This window comes from Lissotriton vulgaris, chromosome 5 (genome assembly GCF_964263255.1).
Source record: "Lissotriton vulgaris chromosome 5, aLisVul1.2, whole genome shotgun sequence".
Lineage (NCBI taxonomy): Eukaryota > Metazoa > Chordata > Amphibia > Caudata > Salamandridae > Lissotriton > Lissotriton vulgaris.
Genome location: NC_141693.1, coordinates 314,145,659 through 314,170,751, shown reverse-complemented (window position 1 = coordinate 314,170,751; position 25,093 = coordinate 314,145,659). Strand labels below are relative to the sequence as shown.

Below are 25,093 nucleotides of genomic sequence, written 5' to 3'. Positions count from 1 at the left end.
TGGTTAGATATGGAAGAAGTTCATATGTTTTGATGATCGTTATTGAGAAAAATCTATTTGCATAAAATGCTGTAAACTAAGATGTCGGTGTCTGTCATCACGCATACATGATCTCTGTACAATGAGCCATTTCATTTCAAAAGGTCCAGGGATCCCACCATTGCTCTGGGGGTAAAAACTTTAATGTAGGTTTCATTCACGCAGCATCCCTTTTCAAAGGTTAAATACTTTTATTTAGATTAGTGTCAGATGCTTTTACAGTACAAATAGTTTAAAAATGCCTCCATATACAGAAAATAATCTTTACAAACAAATACAAAAAAAACATGTCATGGGAATCTACATGATTTGAAATGAATGAGCCTTTTCAGATTTGCATTCGGTTAGAAACATTTCCCCAGCCCACCCGCCGCAGCCCTCCCAAAATGTGTCTCAAGAGTAATGAAACAACCAAAAATCCTCGAGAAAAAAATAAAAAATTAAAGGTATTAAAAATGGTTATTCTTTTTAAAATTGTTTTCAATGTTAATATGCACTCTGTCTAAAAATTTAAATATATATTTTTTCTTTAAAACATTCAATATATTGAAAATCTTGCATGGCAGTGCAAAACAAAGTAAATTATTTACTCTGAAAGTGCTATGTACAGCAGCATTATTAAAATACCACATATACAAAGTTCATACATAAAGTATTTAGGAGACACCATGGCATCGATTGCAGTGATGGTAGACACTACAAAAATGGAAGGGGTGTTTATTTTACCCCCGTTAAGCATTTCAAATGGAATGATAACAGTTCTATTGTTCGCATTCCAAGTTCAACACATGCAATGGTTTTTTCCAGTTTTTTTCCCTTTTCAAGCTCTTATTGCGCACAAAAAAATATCCATTGGTGGCTCTGTTTTCAGACTTTGTGCAGAACCTTTGTGCTTTAAAGTCCATTAGAAGGGGGAGCTCATAATAGGAGAAAAAAAATGATGCCAGGTTTAATGTCCCGCGAACTAGTCAAATCAATGACTCAAGTCCATCTTTTCAAGTACTGGCAACTTAAAAACTTTACAGAGAAGCTCTTTCTGATCTCGAGGTACAGTTTGTAGATAGTAATTTGTCAAAAGAGACCACCTGTGCTTGCTTGGATGTTTTCTTGCTACTTTTCTTCCAGGTTATGTGCAGTTTAGGTTAGAGTATGTCAAATAATGTTAGCAAGTGGGACAGCTTATTTTGATAACCAGTAGATCTTTCTAGCAACCTTGACACTGAAATTAAAAAAGTTCTATTTAGTTTGTTGGCTTTCTTGGCCTTTCTTCTCCTCCAAACGATAGGTAATATTGTTTTTCTCACAAGACATCTCATCTGCATTACAAGGTGGGGTTAAGAGTAGGGGCATGTGAAATTTGACAATTTTATTCTCCAACATTTCTCTAAATTGAAAGAACATTTGGTTTTCCAGTATCTTTTTTTACTTTCTTCATACAAGTGTATATATCACCTAAACAATATCAGACAAAAAAACAGCAGGAGACTGCTTTGACCAGAAATTGTCTCTTAGCAAGGCTTTTTTTGAATGAACCAATACCCTACAGGCAAACTGCATGATGTGAAATTTTGAGGAAATGTGTGAATTTCACATAAGCCAAAATTCTGTAATTTCATAAATATCTGAGGTATAATTTAAATGTCACCATGTCTCAGATAGGGATCTTATTACCTCAAATCAATAGGAGGAAATAGAGTGGAGTATGGGGACCAAACTTTTATTCTTAAACATATCTCTGATTTATGAAACAGGAAATGCTAGAAATTAAAAGATGCTGGTCCACAAAATTATTGCCTGATAAAAGCTAAGCTAAACTCTACATATCCTGGCAAGACCTCTAGGCGTAATAGGCCATTTTGTGGGATGGCCTGTAGGATCTTGGATGAGCAGGTCTCTGCAAATATTGATCAGCCCTTGACCGTGTTATAGCTTGAGCATGAAGAAGACATCTGTGTCACGAATCAGATTCTCTTGGCTTTTCATTTGAACACCAAAAGTAGGGGATGATACGGAATCTGTGCAGGTCCCTTTTGACACCGAGCAGGCCCCCTCTGGGATGCCCCTCTCCTCAATGGGAGTACCATTAAAGTGGCCCATGCTCTGCAGCCTCTGCCTCTCTTGTGCCTGCTTGGCTCTGTTGGCAATGTACCGCACACGGCTTTGGCTCCGTGATGAAGTTCTTCTAAGAGGGCACAGCCCATCCTCCTCTGAATCAACAGGCTCAAATCCAGTTGGTGAAGTGATGTCATTCTCTTGCTGGAAACTGGTTAGTTTCCTGAGCTGTTCAGTTAGGTCATCCTGGGATTTGGCAGAGGTCCTCATGTGGGCCGGTTGACGCTGTGCCCTCAATGAGCGAGGCAAAAAGCTTCTGCTTATGCTGCGATACTTGCTTTCAAAATTGCATGAGATATCATCTGATGTTAGATCCCCAAGACTTTTGGACTTGGTCTGACTGGCTGCAGCTTTGTCTTCCTCCACTTTGCCCCTAGAAGAAGACTGCTTAAGACTCTCCATGTAGAGTCTGCTCCATGTGTGTCTCCTTGTCATCATTGGTGGCATTGGTCCCTCTGGTCCTTTGGTCAGAGGTCTTGAGCGGAGTTCATCATCATTTTGCTGGCTACACTTCAAGTTGGGGTTGGATTTGCTCTTGGAAACCATTGCCATTTCTTCTCCTGACGTTGTAGCTGATCGTGGACGCATGCTGTTTTTAACGAGAATGCTCTCAAAGTTGTCTAGGTGGTTGCTATCAAGGTCTGGGAGACTCTTTTGTGCCAGATTGGGTAATGAAATGTCAATCACTGTGTCATTGGATGACATGCTGGAAGAGGAAGACATGCTGTCCCGGTGGTTACCGGCATCCAACTTACTCCAGATCCGATCATTGACAGTGGCATCATAGTATACTTCTGCCACAGGCGACTTGCACTCATCCTTCGCTATTGTGGCTGAAGTCACATGCCCTTCACTTTTAGACCTTCTTACTAGCATACGTGGCACAACCTGAGATACAGAGAGATGCACTGGAGAAGTGCTCACAGACGGGATAATTAGCGAAGTTTTAACTGGTTCCGTGTTCAGTTTCACACCATTTTGAAAAGGATTTTCATGCGTGGAATTCAACGTCTCCCTAGATGGCAGAGACAGCTTTTTTACTCTTATCAGTTCCTTATTGGCTAGCTCTTTCACTTTGAAGCTGGCAGAAGAATTCATTGCAGCACAATTTGGTGTTAAAGTGTCCTGGTTTATGTGGAGGTGAACAAGTGAATCAGAGTCCTCTTTGACATCACTACATGGTAGCACATTGCCATTTTGGTCAGTAAGACATCTTTCTACACTGTTATTGCAGTCCACTTTGGTGGAGATTTCAAAGTTAGCTTTGTTCGGAGACTTGACTTCAAACACTGAAGCAGAGATGACGGGCTCTTGTGACGCAGAGGAGGGATCTCCAAGCAGGCCATATGGACTATTACATTCGGCTCTATGTTCTTTCATATGAGCTGGTGGAGAGTCCTGGTGAGAATCCCAGACAGGGGAGACATGAGGAGCAAGGCTGGTACCAGTACACATTTTTCCCTTGGCAGTAGTGGGCTCCTCGGCGATCGTTTCTAGACTACATAATGAGGAGACCGATTTGTGGATCGAATACTGGTGGATACCTAAAAATAGAACAAAAATTATGATTATAAAGCAGAAAAGAAATGATTACATTACAGTAGATTTGGCATTAACATGCACATGCTGACTAATAGCTCTAACTAAATTCACCTACTGAACACTGATCCAGATAGGAGGGTACTATAACCTGCTAGCGTGTCCCCAGACCAGCAGGTCAACAAATTGTTGGTGGATTCTGTGAAGCACAAGACACATCAGTGTGTTTATGAACATCTACATATCAGCAGGTGCACAGTTCCGACAGCCCTCACATTCACAATCTACATACAGATGTTTTTTTTAAAAACAGTAATTAAAGGAAAAAACTAAACAGCCCTTCCCAGTGGAGGTTAGCAAGATGTAGTGGAGTTCAAGGGTAATGTCATGGAATCTTCTTAAGATTTCAACAGATCCTGCCTAAAGTCAGGAATCTTTATTGTAATTGTATTGAATTTCCTAAATGTTCATCTCACATACTGCGATATCACCACACCATCACGATTAGGGGAGGGCAAAGTGAATACTTATGTCCGCGAAATCTGATTTAATTGCAGAATCATGGACTTTGCAAACAAGTAGGTCACGCGACTACCCTGGAGGTGTAATTTGGTTTCAACGACCTCACAATAATTCCTTCAGCTGGATATCTCCACCAGCATAGACTGCAGGGAATTCAGTTTCACCACTGTACTGAGTGTTGGTGACAAATCCTGTCAGGGACTTCTGACAGCACAGAAACCAGTGCTAAGCAGATGGCACTGGATAACCATGACAAATGCAGTTGAGCCGTGTGTGCACGCTATGCATGTCATCGGGAGTGTTCTCACAGCCATGCAAGGCCCCTCCCTTCCTCCTTAAAAAAAAAGTAACCAATTTCGCTGTTAACATAGCGGATGGATTTAGTAATTCAGAAAAATATTTTGCGAAGTAGTAATTTGAATTTGAATTTGAATTTAAAAACATTTATTGAGCGCGCTTTTACCACGCGGTTTCATGGCGCTTTTCAGATTGCGAACAACAACAGTGGCGGGGGGAGTTAGGCAGCGAAAGCTCGAGAGAAAAGCAAGGTTTTGAGACTTTTCCGGAACTCTGTGTAGGAGGGTGAAGTGCGGAGTTCCACGGGGAGAGAGTTCCAGAAAGCTGGGGCGAGGACTGCAAATTTTGTTCCACCCGCTTTCTTCTTTTTGAATCGAGGGGTGGTCAGGAGTGCCATGTGGGTGGAGCGGAGCTCTCTACCCGGCATGTAGGGCTTGATGGCAGAGCATATAAACTCCGGAGCGGTGCCCATTTTGGCCTGGAAGGTAAGGCAGCCAAGCTTGAATAATGCTCGCTCTTTCACAGGCAACCAGTGCAGTGCCTGCAATAGAGGGGTGGCACGATGAAATTTGGGCAGGCCATGAATCAGGCGAGCAGCCTGGTTCTGCACTAGTTGCAGACGGTGAATAGCATAGGCCGCGCGGCCATTATAGATTATGTTGCCATAATCAAGGCGTGAGAGCACCATTGCCATCACGATGATTTTTAGAGCCGGAAGGGAAAAGAAGCGGGAAATCTTCCTGATTGTCCTAAGGGAAAAGAAACAGGAAGACACAACAGAACTAACCTGGGAGTGAACAGAAAGTTGGGGATTAAGAAGGATACCAAGAGTTTTGACTTTTGCAACGTCATATTATCCTAAAAATCCAGTGGCTCTAGGTGAAACTGATTAGACAAATATACTTTTTGACGAGGGAAACGATTTTAAGGGTCAGGGTTATTTTTGGTTCAATAAAAAGAAATGTTGGGAATGTCAAACTTAAAACTGCCTTAAAGCACTAAGTGGAAGGAACAACACACTCTACTGATCCAGATGTTTCTGGACCTCTGCCCTTACAGTTCCCTTAGCTAAGGGTTGGAGGTGGTCTCCAGACACCAATGACCTCATTTTAATATACAATTGTTTTATTGCACACACCATGACAGAATAAAACAGAGGAAGGACAATGGAAGCCATAGGAGATTTCCTGCTTGGAAGTCTAGTGCACTGGCACCAGTTCACGGAGGATCTTCCAACACACGCATTCCGAAGGCAATAATAGGAAAGAAAATGTTTGACCCTATGAAGACTACTTGACTTTGTGTTACCAAATGGCTTGGCAGAGAGATAAAAGCCATAAAGCCACAGGCTTAGGAACCGAAAATAATAGCCTTCCAGAGATATATTCCATTTTTATGTTGCCCAGAAATCAGCATGCCATAGGCTTGAATGCTGCTGCACAATATAGCCATGCCAAAGTATATCTATTTGAATTCAATTTTTACATGCTGAGAAAAAGGGGTTACAAACACAACACACAGGCAGGCCACAGAAAAGGCAACAACTGGAGTCCGAAGAACGTGGGAATTCCCAGAATTGTTTTTTAAAGTGTTTTAATATGAATACATTGGAAAGTTGGGATATTTTATATAAAATATTTCATTGTGAATCAAGACAACATTGTGTTACGCTTATTTTGATAAGCAGATTCACACTGAAAATATGGGAATATAAACTAAACTTTTCTTTTTTTCCTCCGAATATTTTTCCATGCCTTTAACATTTCTGGAAATTTGACATCCCCACCCAAAAGCACAGGTGAAAGCATAAACTTGTTCTTGCATCAACCAAGAGTCCATCGATGAAGCCATTTACCTGAACTCGCATGTCCTTTCAGTTCTTAACTAGAGAAGCAGAGAGTGTGGGAGAACAGGATAGAACAGAGGATTAACTTTAATTAGGTAAAGCAAGAACAGAGGAGAAAAGACACCAATGAACACAGACTATGATATGTTTCCCATAGAATGTATGTCTAGCCAGAGCAAAAAAAAATTCATTCGACTGAGACATAATGTATTCTATCTTATTTAAAAAATGAAAGCAAACAAAAAAAAAACATAAATTACTACAGGATTTTCCAGGTCCAAATGATAAACCTTCAGGTTGAAACGTTTTTGCTCTGGTGGACATTCTGAAAAGCGAGATTCACAAACGAGACCTCCCAATGATGTGATCCAATGCTAACATCCCTGTTGAATGAGGCTGAGTTACAATTTTACACATTCTCTCTCTCGCGTGCTATCCCTCCATCTCACACACACACACTTCTTGATGTGGAAACTGCAGGTATCAACTTTAATGAGTGGAAGCAGAGAAGCACAGTCTCAAATATTCACACATTTATGTGACTGCATCCACATTTTAAGAAATCTGATATCAGATGGTCCCATTAGTTGTATTTGCGGCCAACTGGGTGCCCCCCCCCCACCTTAAAAAAAAAAAAACTTCTATAGATGCCCCTGCAGAGACCACAATACGATTTTTCTGCTCAGACTTTCGAGCATACCAGATGAAGAGCTGATATTTTTGCACTTGCACTTTGATTACATTGTGATAGCTGAACAATAATGTTCCAAAACATATAATAAAAATTCTCCTTGAGGAACCTTGCTGATTTTCAATGCCCTTGAGGAAAGCATGTGTCATAAATGGCTTTGTTATGATCATGATGTTCAATAATTTCCATGGTTCGAAATCTCTATGCTCACCGTTAACACTGAATTGTATGCAGTGCTATTTAGATGACGTGAAGCCTGGCACGAAAAACGTAAATAATGTATGAGCTTTTTGTTTTGTATTAGTAGCTAGTGTAAATTGTATTCTGAATATTCAAAGGAAAAAAGTTTAATAGATTGATGACACAACCATCTTTAAACATATATTAATATTATTATTAAAATTAAAGAAGCCTGTCATGCAAAACATGTATTGACAAAGTCAGTCAGTAAATAAAAAAACACAAAGAGCATAAAACAAAGATTCGGTTGAAAAATTCGAGAATTAGAGGTTCTATTTGACAAATTCACTATGGAACAGTTAACATGTAACCAGGGATGAGAGTCCTCCCAACATCAAAGAAACAAGCGTTGGCAAAGCCATTAATGCAGGAGCTGGCCACCAGACTTTTGCCTTGTTAATGCTTATTTTGTTTTGTTATCGCGTTTGCAAAACTTTACTGCATTTTATTGTTGGGAAAGCTGCTGGGCCCTCAGTAATCAAAAAACATCACGACAACAAAAAAGCAAAAATATTTTTAGTCTCAAAAACCATACATTGCCATAGTAGTCCCTGCTACTTAAGGGAACTAGTTTGTGTTGAAGTACAATGGCGTCATTCATTAGGTTAGTCAGCGGTTGAAGAGGGCTGACCCATTGCCCTATCCTATATAGTGTAGTGGGCAGAAAAAAGGGGGACTGACCCAAAATCAAACCAACCGAAAGAGGCCTGGCTGAAATCCCGGAAAGGTTCCATGGTATATTTAGAACATCACTCATGTTATGATTATGGGCCTAATTTATTTTGGTGTATGGAATACTCCAGCACAAAGATGGAAGCTGTTCTGTCTGCAGGTTTACAAGTGTATGATAACTTGTGGCACTGTCACAGAGAGAAGGGGATAACCATCATGTTTTGAAGGAGTAACCTGTCCACCGATTCAAAATAAAGTCCTATGTGTCATAGCTCTAGTGTGGACACTCTGAGGGGCATAGGTAACATATGCAGAAGAGGGACGACCTCAAAGGTGGACACAGATACAGACACAGGACAGCCCGGCATAGCACTAGATGTATAAAACTGCTCTCAGCTAAGCTGAATATACAGAACTCTGTGACAATGTGATTTCTTCTGTGGCGGCTCCTCCTCTAAGGAGGTGGAGCGTCGCCCTGATCTTTGGACTAGGTAAGAGTGGTCTGCTTAATTCATACACTCTGTTCATCACCACCCCCTTTTCTGAATCGTTTTTGGCCACTATAGGTGTGGCAGGGTATACTCAGACATGAATCCCTTTCTCACTGCACCATCAGGATTCAAGCAAGCCGGGCCGAAGACGGCTGAAATGCCAGAAACCGGTCCCCGGTAGCTTGTCTCTTTTCTGGTGAAGAATTGGCTTGGTAGTTTAGTCTGCCCTGTTCCCATGATGCACTGGGCCAGGGACAGACTGATTTGCATATAGTCAGGTTCTGAGCTGGGATGGTGCAGTGAGATAAATAACGGTGATGGATCAAGCCCTGATCTTTGGACTGGGTAAGAGTGGTCTGCTTAATTCAGACACTCTGTTCATCACCACCCCCTTTTCTGAATCGTTTTTGGCCACTATAGGTGTGGCAGGGTATACTCAGACATGAGTCCCTTTCTCACTGCACCATCAGGATTCAAGCAAGCCGGGCCGAAGACGGCTGAAATGCCAGAAACCGGTCCCCGGTAGCTTGTCTCATTTCTGGTGAAGAATTGGCTTGGTAGTTTAGTCTTCCCTGTTCCCATGATGCACTGGACCAGGGACAGACTGATTTGCATATAGCCAGGTTCTGAGCTGGGATGGTGCAGTGAGATAAATAACGGTGATGGATCAAGCCCTGATCTTTGGACTAGGTAAGAGTGGTCTGCTTAATTCAGACACTCTGTTCATCACCACCCCCTTTTCTGAATCGCCCCACTGCTTTAAAGCAGTGAAAGAAAGGAAAAATAAAATGGTAATAAATTGATGTTATTATCATTTTATTTTGTCCTGCTGCTGGAGCTTGGCGGAGTGGGGTGGGGTGGGGCAGACAGGGGGAGGAGTGGTGGGCACACTGAAGTTGGCATGACGCTTTGGCCAGCCCGGGAAGGCGGCTAAACAGTCATGCACACTTTTTCTCCACCCAGGCTGCATTTCAGTCTGGGTGGAGAAAATGTGCAGGCCTCAGTCCCCGTCTGACCGCCAAACTACTGTGCTCAGACCTATCACTATGCTGCATTGCAGTGTTGTGATTGGCTCAGGGGAGCCTAGATGTGCTTCCTGTTCTGCGGCTTCGGTAGAGGAGAGATGACGTGAGAGAGCTCAGCAGGAGTTAAGTGTATTTTTCTTATTTTTGTTTATCTTGTTAGACCCCTACCCCCCTCTCCTGTCTGCCACCACAGATCTATGCCGGGCGGCCACTGGGTTTCTTCCAACATCAAGTGCAAAAATTGTCTATATGTTATTGCAGAGCATTTCATAGCTGTGAATAACTACATTTATTTATGTGCTCTTTAAACCAACCCTTAGCTTTGTCTTGATTTGCTGTTAAGGGTTTGAGTTCACCCAACACTTGGTAACACATTACCTGTAACAGAGCTTTATTCAGGGTGTCCCAGAGGAGGCAGTGTTATTTGGATTTTATATGATGAATTTTAATTTCATTCAGAGACCGGAATGCCTTTTTTTCTGATGACTAATGATGAGCCCTTGGCAATCTCTCGGCTTCCGTACAAGCATGCATAGATCTTCATGCATGGTCCCGATGGCCACTCCAATATTTTTGCACTGCCTACTCGATTGATGCTCTTCACATCTCTATCACTCCTCTAACCTGAAAAGGCCATGGACATGTACGCCCAAAAGGGGCAAAAGATGTTTCGGCTGAAAACAGCATACACTGTCAACTCATGCTAAGTGAATCACCAACATGGACTCCGAAACAACCACCAATATGGACTCTGAAAATACCAACACAGACCCTGAAACTGCCACCAATATGGACTCTGAAAATACCAACACAGACCCTGAAACTGCCACCAATATGGACTCTGAAAATACCACCAACATGGGCTATGAAACTACCACCAATATGGACTGTGAAAATACCACCAACATGGGCTATGAAACTACCACCAATATGGACTGTGAAAATACCACCTACATCTGCTCTGAAAATGCCACCAACATAAACTCTGAAAATACCACCAATATTGACTGTGAAACTGCCACCAACACAGACTCTGAAACTGCCACCAACATAGACTCTAAAAATGCCACCAACATGGGCTCTGAAAATGCCACCAACATGGACTCTGAAACTACCACCAATATGAACTCTGAAACTACCACCAACATGGACTGTGAAAATGCCACCAACATGGACTCTGAAAATATGCAGAGCATAGCCAAGTAAAGGATACAGAAAAAAGATCAGCATTGAAGAACTGTACTTTGTGGTATTTTCTTGGTCGTCAGTACAATGTACAACTTAGATATTGCTCTGTATTTAATACTGTGATTTAACTCAATACTTCTAGGGGTGTACAATTGTGAACTGTATTAACTGTCAAAGTGCATAGGATAGTGGGCTGTACCTGGTGGCCAATGATGGTTGTACAATCACCAACTTGTAAAAACATGGCATATTGTGGTTAAATGTAGGGCCTCCAGGGTGAACAAAACCCACTCATAAATATCGCTCACATTATGTGTTGTGCTCTGAAGTCATTCGTCTAAGGCACACCCTTTAGCAAATTATTTGATATTTAAATTAATATGGATCTTCTTAAGACTGTGGACTGTGCCAATGAGCGATGACATGCATTATTGACACACGTGCAAACTCATATTCTGGGGTTTAAATTGCCAGACCATACTTATGTGAGTGCAGGAGGCAAGATTATTGCTGTTCTGAAATTTATCGACATCAATACCTGAGATCTATTTGCAGTCCCCACTTTGGCTCAACTGTGTGATCCTGGGCTGTAATCCATCAAGTCAGCCCGAAAGCCTAAACAATAAGGATGTATCCCTGCACTGCGTCACATCCGGGACCACCCTGAACCAAGTGACCGTGTCCCTCTCACAATCCCTCCCACGGATTCCTGTTTTATAAAAGACGTGCAGGCTAGCACTGTCCATAAAGGTGCAAACACTGGGGTGAGTTTAGGAATAAGTGAGCAGGAGCAGGAATCGTAAACAATATAAACAGCTGCCAATTTAAGGCCGGATGCTCCATGCGTGACAGGGACTGAGCGACGTCGATTAATGAAAGCTTCTTTTGGGGTGAGCCAATATTCTATTTCTAAGAAGTGGGAGATACCAAGCCGGACTATCCCGAACGTACGTCCCAGGCCGCGGGTGCGGCTATTGGTGCGAACAGAGGGCGTTTACGAGGAGTCCGAGACCCGAAGACAAAGGCGGCGCATCTCTTCACAAGACCAGAGCTCCCCTGCGCCATATTTCAAGTGTACGAGCCCTCTCGAGACAGTTATTGCAGCTCCCATGACAACTTGACGTTGTGGCTCGATAAGCAAGAAAAGCAGATTCTTTCAGGTTTTTTTTCTAGACGGGGTGGGTGTTTTTCTCGCCTGTTATAGTTTGCTTATGATTTATTGGGCTTTCTTCTTCCAAGTGAACAGCTGGCGACGAGGCCTGTTTGAATTACGGCGCCTCGACGACGATGTCAGAGTCACAATCTTCACTTTCACGCGGAATCCATTCGTGTCAGGCCGTATTGATCACACACATTGAGCTATGAGCCCATTAGCGGCCATCACAGGGGCCTGGTGCGAGGAAGGGTGGCGGGGGCGACCCCCAGAACGTAAATCACTATATATCCCTCCCAGCAGGCTCCCTCACCTGGGCCTGACCTGGGTCCAATTTTTCCTAGTGTGCTCCATCAATATTCATCCAAGGGTCTCTGAGATTGTAACAAGGCTGCGGTGCTAAAAATGCTCATTTCATGTAAAGTAACCCTTATTTGACATTAATCTGAGTCCTTCCTTTAATCAATTTTAGGTGCGTACGAAATTCGCATAAACTTCCCTCTGAGCAATTACACAAATTTTCAGAAAAATTATGCAAAACGCAAATATGGAATTTTGAGCTATATTTTAGTGAGGTGTGTATATTTGCGTCAATATTAGACATTAGGACACACTTTGCACTTTAAAAAAAATAGCACAAAAAACAAAAGTGCTGCAAAGAAGAGACACACATGTTTTGTGCGTCTGCCTTGTTCGGATGCTCACACAATAGCATTTTTACCAAATTGACCTGCAAGTACGCCAAGTTGCGAAAAGGTGTGATTTTGTGGCATTTCAGGTAAAAATGCATAATGGCAAATGCCGAAAATAACGTAAATTTGATTAGTGCAATTGAAATTTCACCCGCACCTAATAAGTATCCAATTACCTTGAGTTGCATTTTTTTCACCGCAGGAGGTTTAATTTAAGTGCAGTCAGACCTTTCATTCAGGTTTTTTCAGAAACCTTTTTTGGTTCTCGTAAAATTCAGCTATCCTGACCTTGCAAGTTAGCTTGTGATAGTGAGGCGGGGAGGGCTATCGAAAGCCCACAATCCCCACCCACCCAGCGGCTCGCAGTTCCCTACAAAAGACCACTAGCCAGGAGGGACACAGAGAGATTTCCTGACTGGTTGGACCCAATGAGACGAAGAGGTCAGAAGGGCTGGACTGGAGTGAGTTAAATACTCAAGAGCTCCTTTTGGTGGCATGCAAACATATGTCAAGAAACTATTTAATTTCAGAAAAAATAAAGCGACTGCCATACGAACTGGCTTTATCACCACCAAGGAACACGCAAACAATAATTCATATAAAGCAGGAGCAGAAATCAATCTTTTCCACTGTGACTTTTACAAAAATGAAAGGGATATGTAAACACAAGTTCTGCAACCTCTGTCTTCAATATGTCAAAACAAGCATTGACGCATCAATTTTCTACTCAGGCCTCTATGAGAGGCACTGGGAAGCTTATGGTACGTAAAAGCTTTATAAACTGTAGTAAAGTATTAGGTTGCAGACAGAAGGCTAGACAACACATGGGGCTAAACGTGTTGGCTGAGCTTCTTTGAAGTAGCCTTATTCCTTTGTCTCACTAACAAATGAACATCAACAAGAAAGTACTTACCATTGTTTTATTGAAGAGACTGTCTATTGAAGTCCTTACCACTCCGGTTCTTGTCTTAACACCATGCGCGCTACGCGTTTTCCCGCTGTGCGCTGACTTTTGCGAAAACCCGCGGTTCATGACGAGCTCGTCATGAGCGTACGACAGGCGTAACTCATGACGAGCTGAGCTCGTCATGAGCGTCGAAGGGGTTAAACAATGAATGTGAAAATTGTATCACCACTTGCTCAGGATCACTTTCATATCGCATTAGAACTAGTTGAGTGCACAAGTCCAGGATGGATGCATTAATTGTACCGCCGCATGCTTAGCCTGATGTCAGTAAGTTCACTAATTTGTGAGAGACAGAGGGCCTGATTTAGATCTTGGCGGACGGGTTACTTCGTCGCAACAGTGATGGATATCCAGTCCGCCAAAATATACATTTCATTATTTAGGAACGCGGTGCCATAGTGAGAACTAGCATCGCCCAGCACACCATAAACGATACTCTAGGTGGGACACCTTTTGTATGGATGTGATAAACATTACCCAGAACTTTTATAGCTGAGAAATCAGCTGGGTATCCAGGCCATGCTTCTGATTGAAAATAACAAATATATAAGATAATAGCAAAATGTTAAGGAATGAAGATCGCAAACTGAGGTGAAAATCAGTGCATTCATCAATGGGTTGGGAGGGCAGCAAATGAACCAGAGACTATTTGGGTATCAACATTTGACTATAAAGATCAGAAAGAGGTCAACCATCAATCTATTTAATCTAAACTGGAAGGAATGATGGTGTTCCACGTGAAATCAAAACATGTTGTAGCATTATGAAGTAAGGAAGTCAATCCATTATGGCAAGCTCCTGAAAATGTAATTCAGTGATTTAACGTGCTCTGAGTTGAGCGTGAGATGGAGTTCCAAATGACGCCTTTGGTTATTATTCTGGAGTGGGGTACCACAGTATCCATTTGCAATTAATTTGGAAGGCAGTTTGGAGAACTCTACGTTTGGGTAATGCAGCAGAGTCCGGCCACTATGAAAATGAGGAGGTATATAAAAAAGCTTTTGCCTCTGTTGCAAAACTGCCTCTTTCACACTCACAGGAGTCTGGCATAGGCTCCGCCCATACAGGAGATCTTTCATTTTTTAAATGATGTTTCCTTCACCAACACACTCTTTCATCTACTACTGACTTGAAAACATTGGGACTGATTCAGAAACACATTTATGAATGTGGAAAAATAGTATTAGAGAAGTACCCTTTTGAGTCCTCTTGCACAGTAGCGGCCGGCAACATTAAAAAATGGTAGGGCGTGATGCCCATAAAACACACCATATTTGTTGCACTAGCACGCAGGGTCTTGTTGCTGTCCCTCTGCTCTCCTAGACGGTGACCAGGTACGGTTCGGCGGAAAGGGAAGGACTTCCTTCCTTGTAGAATATGAAACCAGCCAATCCAGGATTGATTGGAGCAGGCTAACCAAGCACTCAATTTGAGGCTGGGGGCCTGCGACTACAATCCCTCGGCTGTTTCTCAGCCCTCGGATTGCTAGCTCTTAAGTGCGCATGTCAGACAGCCAGCCAATCTGACATGCGCACTGGCAGGGGGCTCCAATAATAGTGCAGTTGCAATAATCAGCCCCGCCCCTTGCCCCTGCGCTGTAACAGCGCAAGCCAGGGACACTGTATAATAAAATGGTACTTCTTAACATTTTATTAATGTTTGTGCCTGCTGCACTCACAGCAGACGGGGTGACGCTCCTCCACCATAATTGAGGCGCCACCACTGCTCTTACTTGCATTTGATAAACGAGCAAAGAGGGAGCATTAGTTTCTATTCGTACTATTTGTCCATGAATATTGCTGGAATATTTCCATTTTATTCTAATTTTACATGTTTTGGGGCTATTTCAGAAAATAATAGAGTAAGTGAATGAATACTGCAGGAGTACTACTTTACGCACTCCAAAATGCCCTTGTGAATGGGCCCTATTGAATGTAATGCTAATTCACCCTGATTTGATGTTGTCTCATAAATCATGGAATTCAATGAAGGTCAAAGGAATTTACACCCACTTTAAAATGTGAATAGGGTAGTTGGTGTGTCTCACCCATCTAGTTTGTAATCCACCCATCACCTGAACAGTCTCTTGCATATCTGGCTTTTTTTGCTTTTCTGCTTGTATTGGCTCAGGTAATTAGATTTTATGAGAATACCCTAAGAGTTAGCTCATTTCTAGATGTTTTATAAATACATCTACGAAATACCTAGTGTCATTCTGAATTATTTTGGAGTTGGGAATCAGAAAATAATTTAAGATATGTTTATAAGTATCTTCCTTTGTATTATTATGATCCCATGCTGTATTTGCTTATTAGAATTCTAAATTATATTACCATGACTTTCCTCATTTATAAATACTCTAAACTTAATGAAACTCTTTATGGTTTAAAACACAAAAACGAAGTACGATCGTTGTGGATACAGAACTGGGTGTCAAGAAGACCTAGGCCATAATTAACACATTCAGACAGTTCAAACTTTTGAGTCAGCAGCACTGTGCATACTAAGACTAACAACGAGGGGTGAGCACAGTTTTAATTAGGTTAGCATAATCTCCCATTGACTCCTTTTTGGGCTACTGCTAGCCTCTGTTTTGTCTGATAGACGTGCTTTGGAGCAGATATTGCTAATGAAAGTTCTGAAATTGAAAGTGTAACATTTTTAGGTTTTGCCTCGCCAAAAAGATGCGCTCTGCGCATCTTTTTCGCGCAGGCGAAAACCTGATGAGAACTGTAGTGTGCTTTGGGTCGGCCCTCGTCATTCATTGGCTGGCTCCGTAAATGGAGCCTAGCCATTGGATGAGGGGCCTGTCCGTCAATGCCGGACCAGACACGGGGGCGTTCCCGACATTCTTTGGCTTTTGCCGACGTCACGCGACGTCAGGCGAAAGCCGGGAACGCCCCCGAATCTGTTCCGGCATTGCCGGCACTTCTGCGTCTCTCCTCCCCCGTTTCCCGCCCCGTGACTGGCCGGCCGGCCAATCCTAGCGCGGCCGGCCGGAAGTGCCCGCCCCCGGCAGCCCGGGGGAAGAAGGAAGACGGCAAAAAGTATGGCGGCGCCCGCGGGGCTCCCGTGGCCTGGAGGGAACCCCGGGAGATGCGGAGGACGTTGCCGGTCTCCCATGCCGAAGAGGGAGACCGGAGAAGTGCCGCCGTCGCAAGGTGCAGGTGAGTGCCTCTGTCCCGTGCATCCCCGTGCGCCTCCTCCTTCCCTCGTGACACTACACTCCCTAGAAACATACACAGGTGTACAGAGAATAGAGTGTGAGGGAACCACGCGCCCTTTAAAATGTCCCACAGTCAGCACCATATATGTAGGAGGCTCAGTACGCATAAGAGGGTCGGCCAGGGGGTTTGGGGGGACAGAGGGGTGAACACATGTAGACAGGCAACCCAGCTTACTGGGGATGGACACATCACACGGCCAAGCGACCAGCCACCACCGAAAGGCACACCGCAATTTCTTCCTTCAGCCATAAGTCCCCCACAGTGAGCACAAGGCAAGCGACGAGAAGTGTTTACTTTTGTCCTCGGAGGGGGCTGCGCTGTCACTGCGGGGGCGCGGCGCGGACAGCCGGCATCAATCGTGCACCTTGCGCTAGTCCCAGCCCCTCGTCACCACCTGTGCAGGTAGAGAAAGAAAGCCTCGTTTAGGACTCAACACACAGAGGGCGGCATCGCCGAGGAGGGATTCTTTACCTAACGTCCTCGTGAAGCAAAGAGAGCAGATGAATGCACGAGACAAGATGAGGACCCCCCCCCCTCCCACACACACACACATACACGCCACTTCCACCCACCCAGAGAGAACGTCTGACCGAGTGCCCGCGCTGCAGCAACCTCTGAGATCACCCTCAAGACACAGGATAGAACCGACAACTGCTTCCCAATACTGAAAGCTGCCCCCCCCCTCCCCCGCAGTGCCTTGTAGAGCCGCTGCCCCGTTGCCGTTCTACCCGCTATTCGAAATTGGAATGTATTTCGTAACAGAGAAAAGGTACTCAGAAACTGTTTTGGGTCTAATCCAGCGCATAGAAACGGTGGGCGCTATATACACACCAAACTATTGCCATTGGAATTATTAGTATCATCATTATTAGAGTTATTATCAGTTGTGTTGACGGAAAAGACACATTGGAGAGTTGTTTGGCCTTTTAATATCGCAGGTTCACCTTTACTGCTATTTAAGCTAATGCCCTTATAGGTGAAAAGTACCGTGAGCCTCGTGCTTGCCTGCCCAACTTTGCTGCCCTCTGGCCAGATGTTAAGCGTGGCACCTCCCGCCTGTCCTGGCTTTCCACCTGCATGCTGGGAGTTCTGAGCCTATATAGTCAAGATTAAGAAAGAAACGCAACCCCCAGCACGCAAGATGCGCTTGAACAAAAAAACAGGGCTTTCTCAAGGTGCCACCCCACATGCTTCCGCGCTGCATTTTTTAATTCAGGGATAAACTGTTCCAGTTTCATCTTTTATAAAAATTGGGAGAGCTTGGTAACAACAGTGCTAAACCCTGGGGGTCTGTATTTTTCGGTTTATGTACAACTGTCTGCCACACAACTGCCGGGACATGCTCTCCTCCTGCGCCCAGCGCAGAAACACACTGTGCAGCAGCGCACGGCGCTAATTATCCGTCTTTCCCTCCGTGACAAGCTGAAGTGTCTGAGTTAAGTGCCCGGAAGGGACGCGGACATTGGCAATAAGATAAATACACACTAAACTCTGACAGTCCGGCTGCCGGACTCCCCGCGTTCGGCAGCTCGGAAGAGTGAGGTGCCATCTGAGGACAGGAAGGTGCCAGTTTTCGTGCTCCTGTTGCCTGCTTGTGCCTCCGTTTTCGTGCCCCCGTTGCCTGCTTGTGCCTCCGTTTTCGTGCCCCTGTTGCGTGTGCCCCTGTTGCCTGCTTGTGCCTCTGTGTGCCCCTGTTGCCTGCTTGTGCCTCTGTGTGCCCCTGTTGCCTGCTTGTGCCTCTGTGTGCCCCTGTTGCCTGCTTGTGCCTCTGTGTGCCCCTGTTGCCTGCTTGTGCCTCTGTGTGCCCCTGTTGCCTGCTTGTGCCTCCGTGTCCCCCTGTTGCCTGCTTGTGCTGTGTGGGTGTGTGTGGAGGGCTCTGTGTGGCTGTGTGTGTAGGAAGCTTTGTGTGGCTGTGTGTGTGGGGGGCTCTGTGTAGCTGTGTGTGTGGGGGGCTCTGTGTGTGTGGGGGGCTCTAAGTGGCTGTGTGTGGGGGGCTCTGTGTGGGGGTGTGTGTGGGGGGGCTCTGTGTGTGTTTGTGTGTCATTTGCGATAGATAAAGCTAGTGGCATTGTAAATGACAATGCCATTTATTTATGTTAAAAAAAACATAAATAAAAATAATGTCAAGAGCAATGCCAATAGCTCTAACTTTAACAAAGGCAAAACCATTGCATTGTAAATGCTTGTTTTCTCTTGCAACGAATATATTTTGGTGGTTTGTGAATGTTCTATGTGACTATGCATACCACACAACAGTGGAGACTTCAAGGACCAAGTGTAATTTCTGCATTTCTAGTGAGAATTATGGACAATAAGCGAGGAAGAAAGATGTCAATTTGAACACCGGTACTAATAAGCCCACACCCATGAAGATATAAAATGCAATTACAGTAACCAAAACAGGAAGCAATTTCCATTTTACAGCCAGGAAGGGCTGAAGGTGTCACTCATAATCTGGGGCCATTTGACATGTATGCATAGGCCTCATCTTTATCAGAAATGCATGACGGTTACTTTGTTAAGCAGCTGTTTGAGTGAAGAGGTTTTGATAATGTCTTGTAACAACTTATTATTTCATTGTGTGAATATTAATGTAGTGAGTGGGTGGGTCTATTTATAATGTGCTTGCTACAGCATCAACCTCCCCATCACTGCCGGACTGGGAACAAAAATTGTCCCTGGCATACAGCTCGGCTGACCCCTGGGGTGGTGGCAGGAGCGGTCGGTGGTGGGAGTGCCGCCAGGCGGTGACATGGGTTGGGGGAGGTGCAGGGTTATGTTATGTTAGTAACCACTTGTAAAGCACATGGACACCCGTAGGTTTCATGGCGCTGGAAATGAAGACTGTTGCGGCAAAGTTACTAGACATAGGCTTGCTCAAACAGCCATGTTTTCAAAGCTTCCCTAAACCCAGAAGGTTGTCACAGCTTCTGAGTGCCAGGGGGAGAGAATTCTAGAGTCTGAGGGCTAGATAGGAGAAGCGACATCCTCCCTGCGGTTTCCGTTTGAAAGACAAAGTAGTTAGCAGGAAGAGATGAGCTGAGCGAAGACTACGCAAAGGTGTGTACTTTGTGATCATACTGCTGATGAATCTGGGGCTATTGCTGTGCAACGCCTTAAAAGCTAAGCATCCAGTCTTAAAGGCTACTCGTTGGGCTATCGGGAGCCAGTGGGGTTTAAGCAGTCCTGGTCTGGCTGACAGCCATTTAGGCTGTTTATGAATCAGTCTTGCTGCCTTATTCTGGACCATTTGAAGTCTTTTTTTTTTAGACCAACTGGCAGACCAAGATAGATTGAATTCGAAAAATTGAGCCGTGACAGTATGAGGGCTATCACCACCTGTATTAAAGCTGAGTGAGTCAGCAAGTGTGTAATGTTCTTGATTTTCCATAGTTGGTGGAAACTGGAAGAGATCACTGCTCTCACCTGTCCTCGGAGCGAGAGATCAGCGTTGACAATGACTCCTAGGCTTTTCACCGAGGAGGAGGGGGTGGGGGAGGCCCAAGTTCCACCGGCCAGAAATAGGGGTAGGGGCTAGTTAACTACGGAATACGGCCAAATGCAGGTAAGTAAACAGATAAATAAATAAAAACAAATTTTGTTGTGCGCACTTCATCGAATTTGGCGATGCAGTGCGCACAATGAAAATTTATTTTATTTATTTATATGTTTACTTACCTGCATTTGGCTGTATTGCGTAGTTTACTACCCTCCATCCTACCCCTCCCCTCCTCACGTCACCACCAGGCAGCACTTCTTCCACCGACCGCTACTGGGTGGTGGGGATGCACCACTCCTGTCTCACCGCTGCCGCTTTTGTTAAAGGGGCCCGATATTGCAGCAATGCAGCATTAAGAAAAGACCCCAGGGGTCCAAAATCGGTCCGTACCATGGAAGCTCACCAGGGACACGCCCGCTGTCCACTACGGCCAATCCAGCCCTGCTCGCCATCACTTATTCCTCAAAATCAAATGAAATGAGGGCCAGGTGTTATATATACACAGGCCTTGTAGTCTTTTCAGAAAAAAAGATGGCTGCCATTTTGAAAGCTGATTTTGAGTTGTAAGAGTTTGCTGTATTACCAAAGCACATTACAAGGCGGGTTCAAATGTCACTGACAAGGGAGGATTTCTCTGTCAGGATTTTCATCAATATCAGGTCATTGATTAGCATCCTGAGGGGTGCCCTAAGAATTAAAGTCAGCAGTGACGTGGTCATTGCAGCACTGATCATCTCTTGATTAAGGAGGCTTGGTTAAAATTCGATCTCACTTCTAGTGCTACTGACCAAGAAGACCCGGGAAGTGCGTCTCATTCTATTTATATCATTTCTGGGGACCAATCTCTTCCTGAGCTCTTTTCAGCTGGCCTTTAGGTCTAGTCTGTACACTATAAAAAACAAAGTGCAACCAGATATTACTATAAACCAGAGTCTAGAAATATAAAACTTGTGTGCGGAGTAGCCACACGTTTTGGACAACTCGAATAAGGAACAATTAACTTTACAATTCAAGACACTATTGAAATCTAATCTGAATCAATTCTGTATAATTTCATTATACTGAATGTATTTTCAGGAAATTGATGCAAAGATATTTCAGCAGTGCCTGGCTAACTAGTTTATTTCAGCCTAGATTACTTCACGACTTATGCATTTAGACATAAAACTCACAGTGGCAAATTGTGCCTATTCTAATCATGAGTCTCACTCTGCAACTCTGGGCAATAGCTTGCTTAATCTCCACAACGGCCCCAACAACGCTAGGATGCCTGGCCTCACCTTGGGGGTGCCCAGGAGTGGGCACTTCACAGGGAAAGGCCAGGAAGGGTTCCTTAGCGGTATTCGTACAAGCGCCGAGATGCCTCCGGGTAGTCGTGCGCTATACAAATACATAATTATCATTAATGGGTTTAGCAAATCGCTACCTTGCAATTCACAAAGAATTAATAGGGTAGATAATCCTGAAACGTTTCTTATGCCTTTTGCTAGTCCATGATGGGGCAGTAAGATGACTCCTGACTTAGGGGCCTATTAGGATGGCGGACGGACCTGCGTCCGTCCGCCACCCCAGAGGAGGAGGGACCGTCCGCAGGGGCAGCGGCGGTCCCTCCGTGCTAATTAGGATGTGACCGCCACCCTGGCGGTCACATCCTGTATTTTTAACATTGAAGCTTGAAGCAGCACACGCCGCAATGTTAAAAAAATCATGTTTACCTTTGCGTGCATGAAGCTGCAGGCACCGCGTGGTGACTGCCGCTTCGTGCACGCAAAGGCAGGGGGGTACCATAGGTACCCCCCATGTTCACCCCCCAACCCCCTTCACCCCTGAGGGCCCGCAACGGGCCCCCGAAGACAACACCGTCTGCCTTTCCACGGCGGAAATGCCGCTGTGGAAAGGCATATGACCGCAGCTATCGTAATATGGCTGGCGGTGTCTGTTAGACACCGCCAGCCATGTTAGAGCTTTTCCGCCATGGTCGGAAGGCGACCGCGGCGGAAAAGCGGCGGACGGAAAATAGATCCTCTAGCCATCCTAATCTGGCGGGGGGTCTTTTTCCAGTCCGCAGCGGATAATCCGCATCCTCCGGGCCGGCGGTGGCTTCCGCCGGCCCGGAGGATGCGGATTATCCGCAATCCTAATGAGCCCCATAGTTGGAGACACTCAGCTGTGCTCATACATTATAGCATGTCAAATCACAGCACCTCACATCCACTTTGTACAGTAGAATTTGCTACCTTATCAGTAATTTATCAAATCTCTAATTATTTGTGCAAAGTTACATACTTCCAAGCCTCTTCCTCATAAGTGAGAGCTACCCAATTGCTTCCAATCACCTACCTATCTGAGTCCTAGATGATCACAGAGTGAGATCTTTTAGTTTGAAGCATCCACCACTCTGTGTGCTTTTTTCAGAGAAAGCATCTTTCGAAATTAAACTAGCCACATGCAATATTTAGATTGGCAGCTAGGAAAACCTGTGCATCATTCTATACCCGAGATCCTCATTACGGACAGTCTTTTTTTCACAAACACATTTGACAAGGGATTGGAATCACAAGTTAAGTGGTAGCTACTGCACCACTTCTGAAAGTTATTGGGGTAAAATGGCTGGTAAATACTGGTATAGGTGGATTTTGGTAGGTAAAGCACAAAAATCTGCATGCAATGCCCCATTTTAAAGAGCCCAACTTGTAAGTCCAGAGATATTGGATTTGGAAAGGTGTAGTAATCAGCACATCCTCCACTCGTAATATTAGTATTGACCTGTGGGTTGAAGAAAGACAAAGGTATTCGAGGCTGAGGTGATATGGGGGCAGGGCCAAGACTGTTGTTTTTTACTGTTTTTGTTCAGGCTCTCTAAACTGAGTCAAAAAGTGTGGTGCTGGCTGCATAATTTCAGCCCCCGTGTGCTAGTCTGATTTGCATATAGCCAGGTTCTGAACTGGGATGGTGCAGTGAGATAAATAACGGTGATGGATCAAGCCCTGATCTTTGGACTGGGTAAGAGTGGTCTGCTTAATTCAGACACTCTGTTCATCACCACCCCCTTTTCTGAATCGTTTTTGGCCACTATAGGTGTGGCAGGGTATACTCAGACATGAGTCCCTTTCTCACTGCACCATCAGGATTCAAGCAAGCCGGGCCGACGACGGCTGAAATGCCAGAAACCGGTTTCGGTAGCTTGTCTCCTTTCTGGTGAAGAATTGGCTTGGTAGTTTAGTCTGCCCTGTTCCCATGATGCACTGGGCCAGGGACAGACTGATTTGCATATAGCCAGGTTCTGAACTGGGATGGTGCAGTGAGATAAATAACGGTGATGGATCAAGCCCTGATCTTTGGACTGGGTAAGAGTGGTCTGCTTAATTCAGACACTCTGTTCATCACCACCCCCTTTTCTGAATCGTTTTTGGCCACTATAGGTGTGGCAGGGTATACTCAGACATGAGTCCCTTTCTCACTGCACCATCAGGATTCAAGCAAGCCGGGCCGACGACGGCTGAAATGCCAGAAACCGGTCCCTGGTAGCTTGTCTCCTTTCTGGTGAAGAATTGGCTTGGTAGTTTAGTCTGCCCTGTTCCCATGATGCACTGGGCCAGGGACAGACTGATTTGCATATAGCCAGGTTCTGAACTGGGATGGTGCAGTGAGATAAATAACGGTGATGGATCAAGCCCTGATCTTTGGACTGGGTAAGAGTGGTCTGCTTAATTCAGACACTCTGTTCATCACCACCCCCTTTTCTGAATAGTCAGCGGCGGCTCCTATGCTACGGCAGAGGAGGGCACTCCCGCTGAAAATACGGGAATAATTAAATGATAATAAACCAATTAAATGTTTTTTTTTATTTCCCCGCTAGAGCCAGCCATGTCTGGGCAGGGCCTTGATGACAGCAGGGAAGGAGGAGCGCAGCACTGTGAGCGCACATGACTGTTCGGCCGCCGACTTAGGCTGCCCAAACCGTCATGCGCACTTAGGTTTCTCCAACCCAGCTATGTTGTACAGACAGGTTAGAGAAGTAGCACAGAACCCCCGGCATTGTCTGAGCAGTACACCAAGCCGCTCAGACGAATCCTGGCGCTGCGCTTATGCTTTTGAGAGCAGCACTGGGATTGGGTGGGGAGCCTGTGCTGGTGTCCCAAGGGCTGCTGGGACTCCATTAGGAAAGAAGAGGAGCACCGAGGCGGACGGCATCATCGGCGGCAGAACAGGTTCGTTTTTTAAAATTCTTATTATTTCCCTAATCTCCCATCCCCTCACTCCCCCCCCTTCATCCACGTGAGGTTTGGGGGGGCTGCTACAGATGGCAGCAGGGAGTTTTATGAATTAGGGTACAACCCAGTAATATGAGCTTTATAGACAGGTAAAAACAAAAGGCCAAATGTGGGTTTGAGTGCTACTGCTAGCTGAACACACACTGGAACGCTATTCTTCTCACCAGGAAAAGGCAGCCTATCTGCTTGTGAGAGCTGTTCATAGGAACATATAACGCTGGCCCTCCGTTTGGCCCTACAATGAAAAAAATTAATAATAACGAGACAATGTTTTATGCTTAACTTGTAAGCACAATTTTTCCCATTTTGTAGCACTATAAACGCAGAGGCTGGGTGGCACACAGTTCACAAATGCATGAGTATGTTGAAATTTCTTTAGCAAAACTATCATCTGATCGAAACATAGGGGACGATTCACAAAGGGCCTCCGCACTCGTTGATGGAGACCCCACGGTCGTGGCGGGGTGCCCCACACTCGTGGCGGGACCCCTGCAATGAGTGAGTGCAATGTGTAGGTCTCGCCACGAGTGCAGTACCCGCGTCACGAGTGCGGAGGGTCTTTGTAAATCAGGCCTATACTGTTCTATATGTTGTTGACAACGAGATCATCCGATTGGTT

General features: G+C 44.8%; 1 protein-coding gene across 1 annotated transcript in view; it reads right to left on the bottom strand.

Annotated features, from left to right (window-relative positions):
* Positions 1-250: 250 nt before the first annotated feature.
* The window catches only part of PLCH2 (phospholipase C eta 2), a 548,160-nt gene continuing 523,317 nt past the window's right edge, over positions 251-25,093 (bottom strand). The window contains exon 22 of the mRNA XM_086921546.1: positions 251-3,695. Within this exon, the coding sequence (XP_086777672.1) occupies positions 1,963-3,695 (1,733 nt within the window). The 3' untranslated portion in view covers positions 251-1,962. The remainder of the gene's footprint in view (positions 3,696-25,093) is intronic.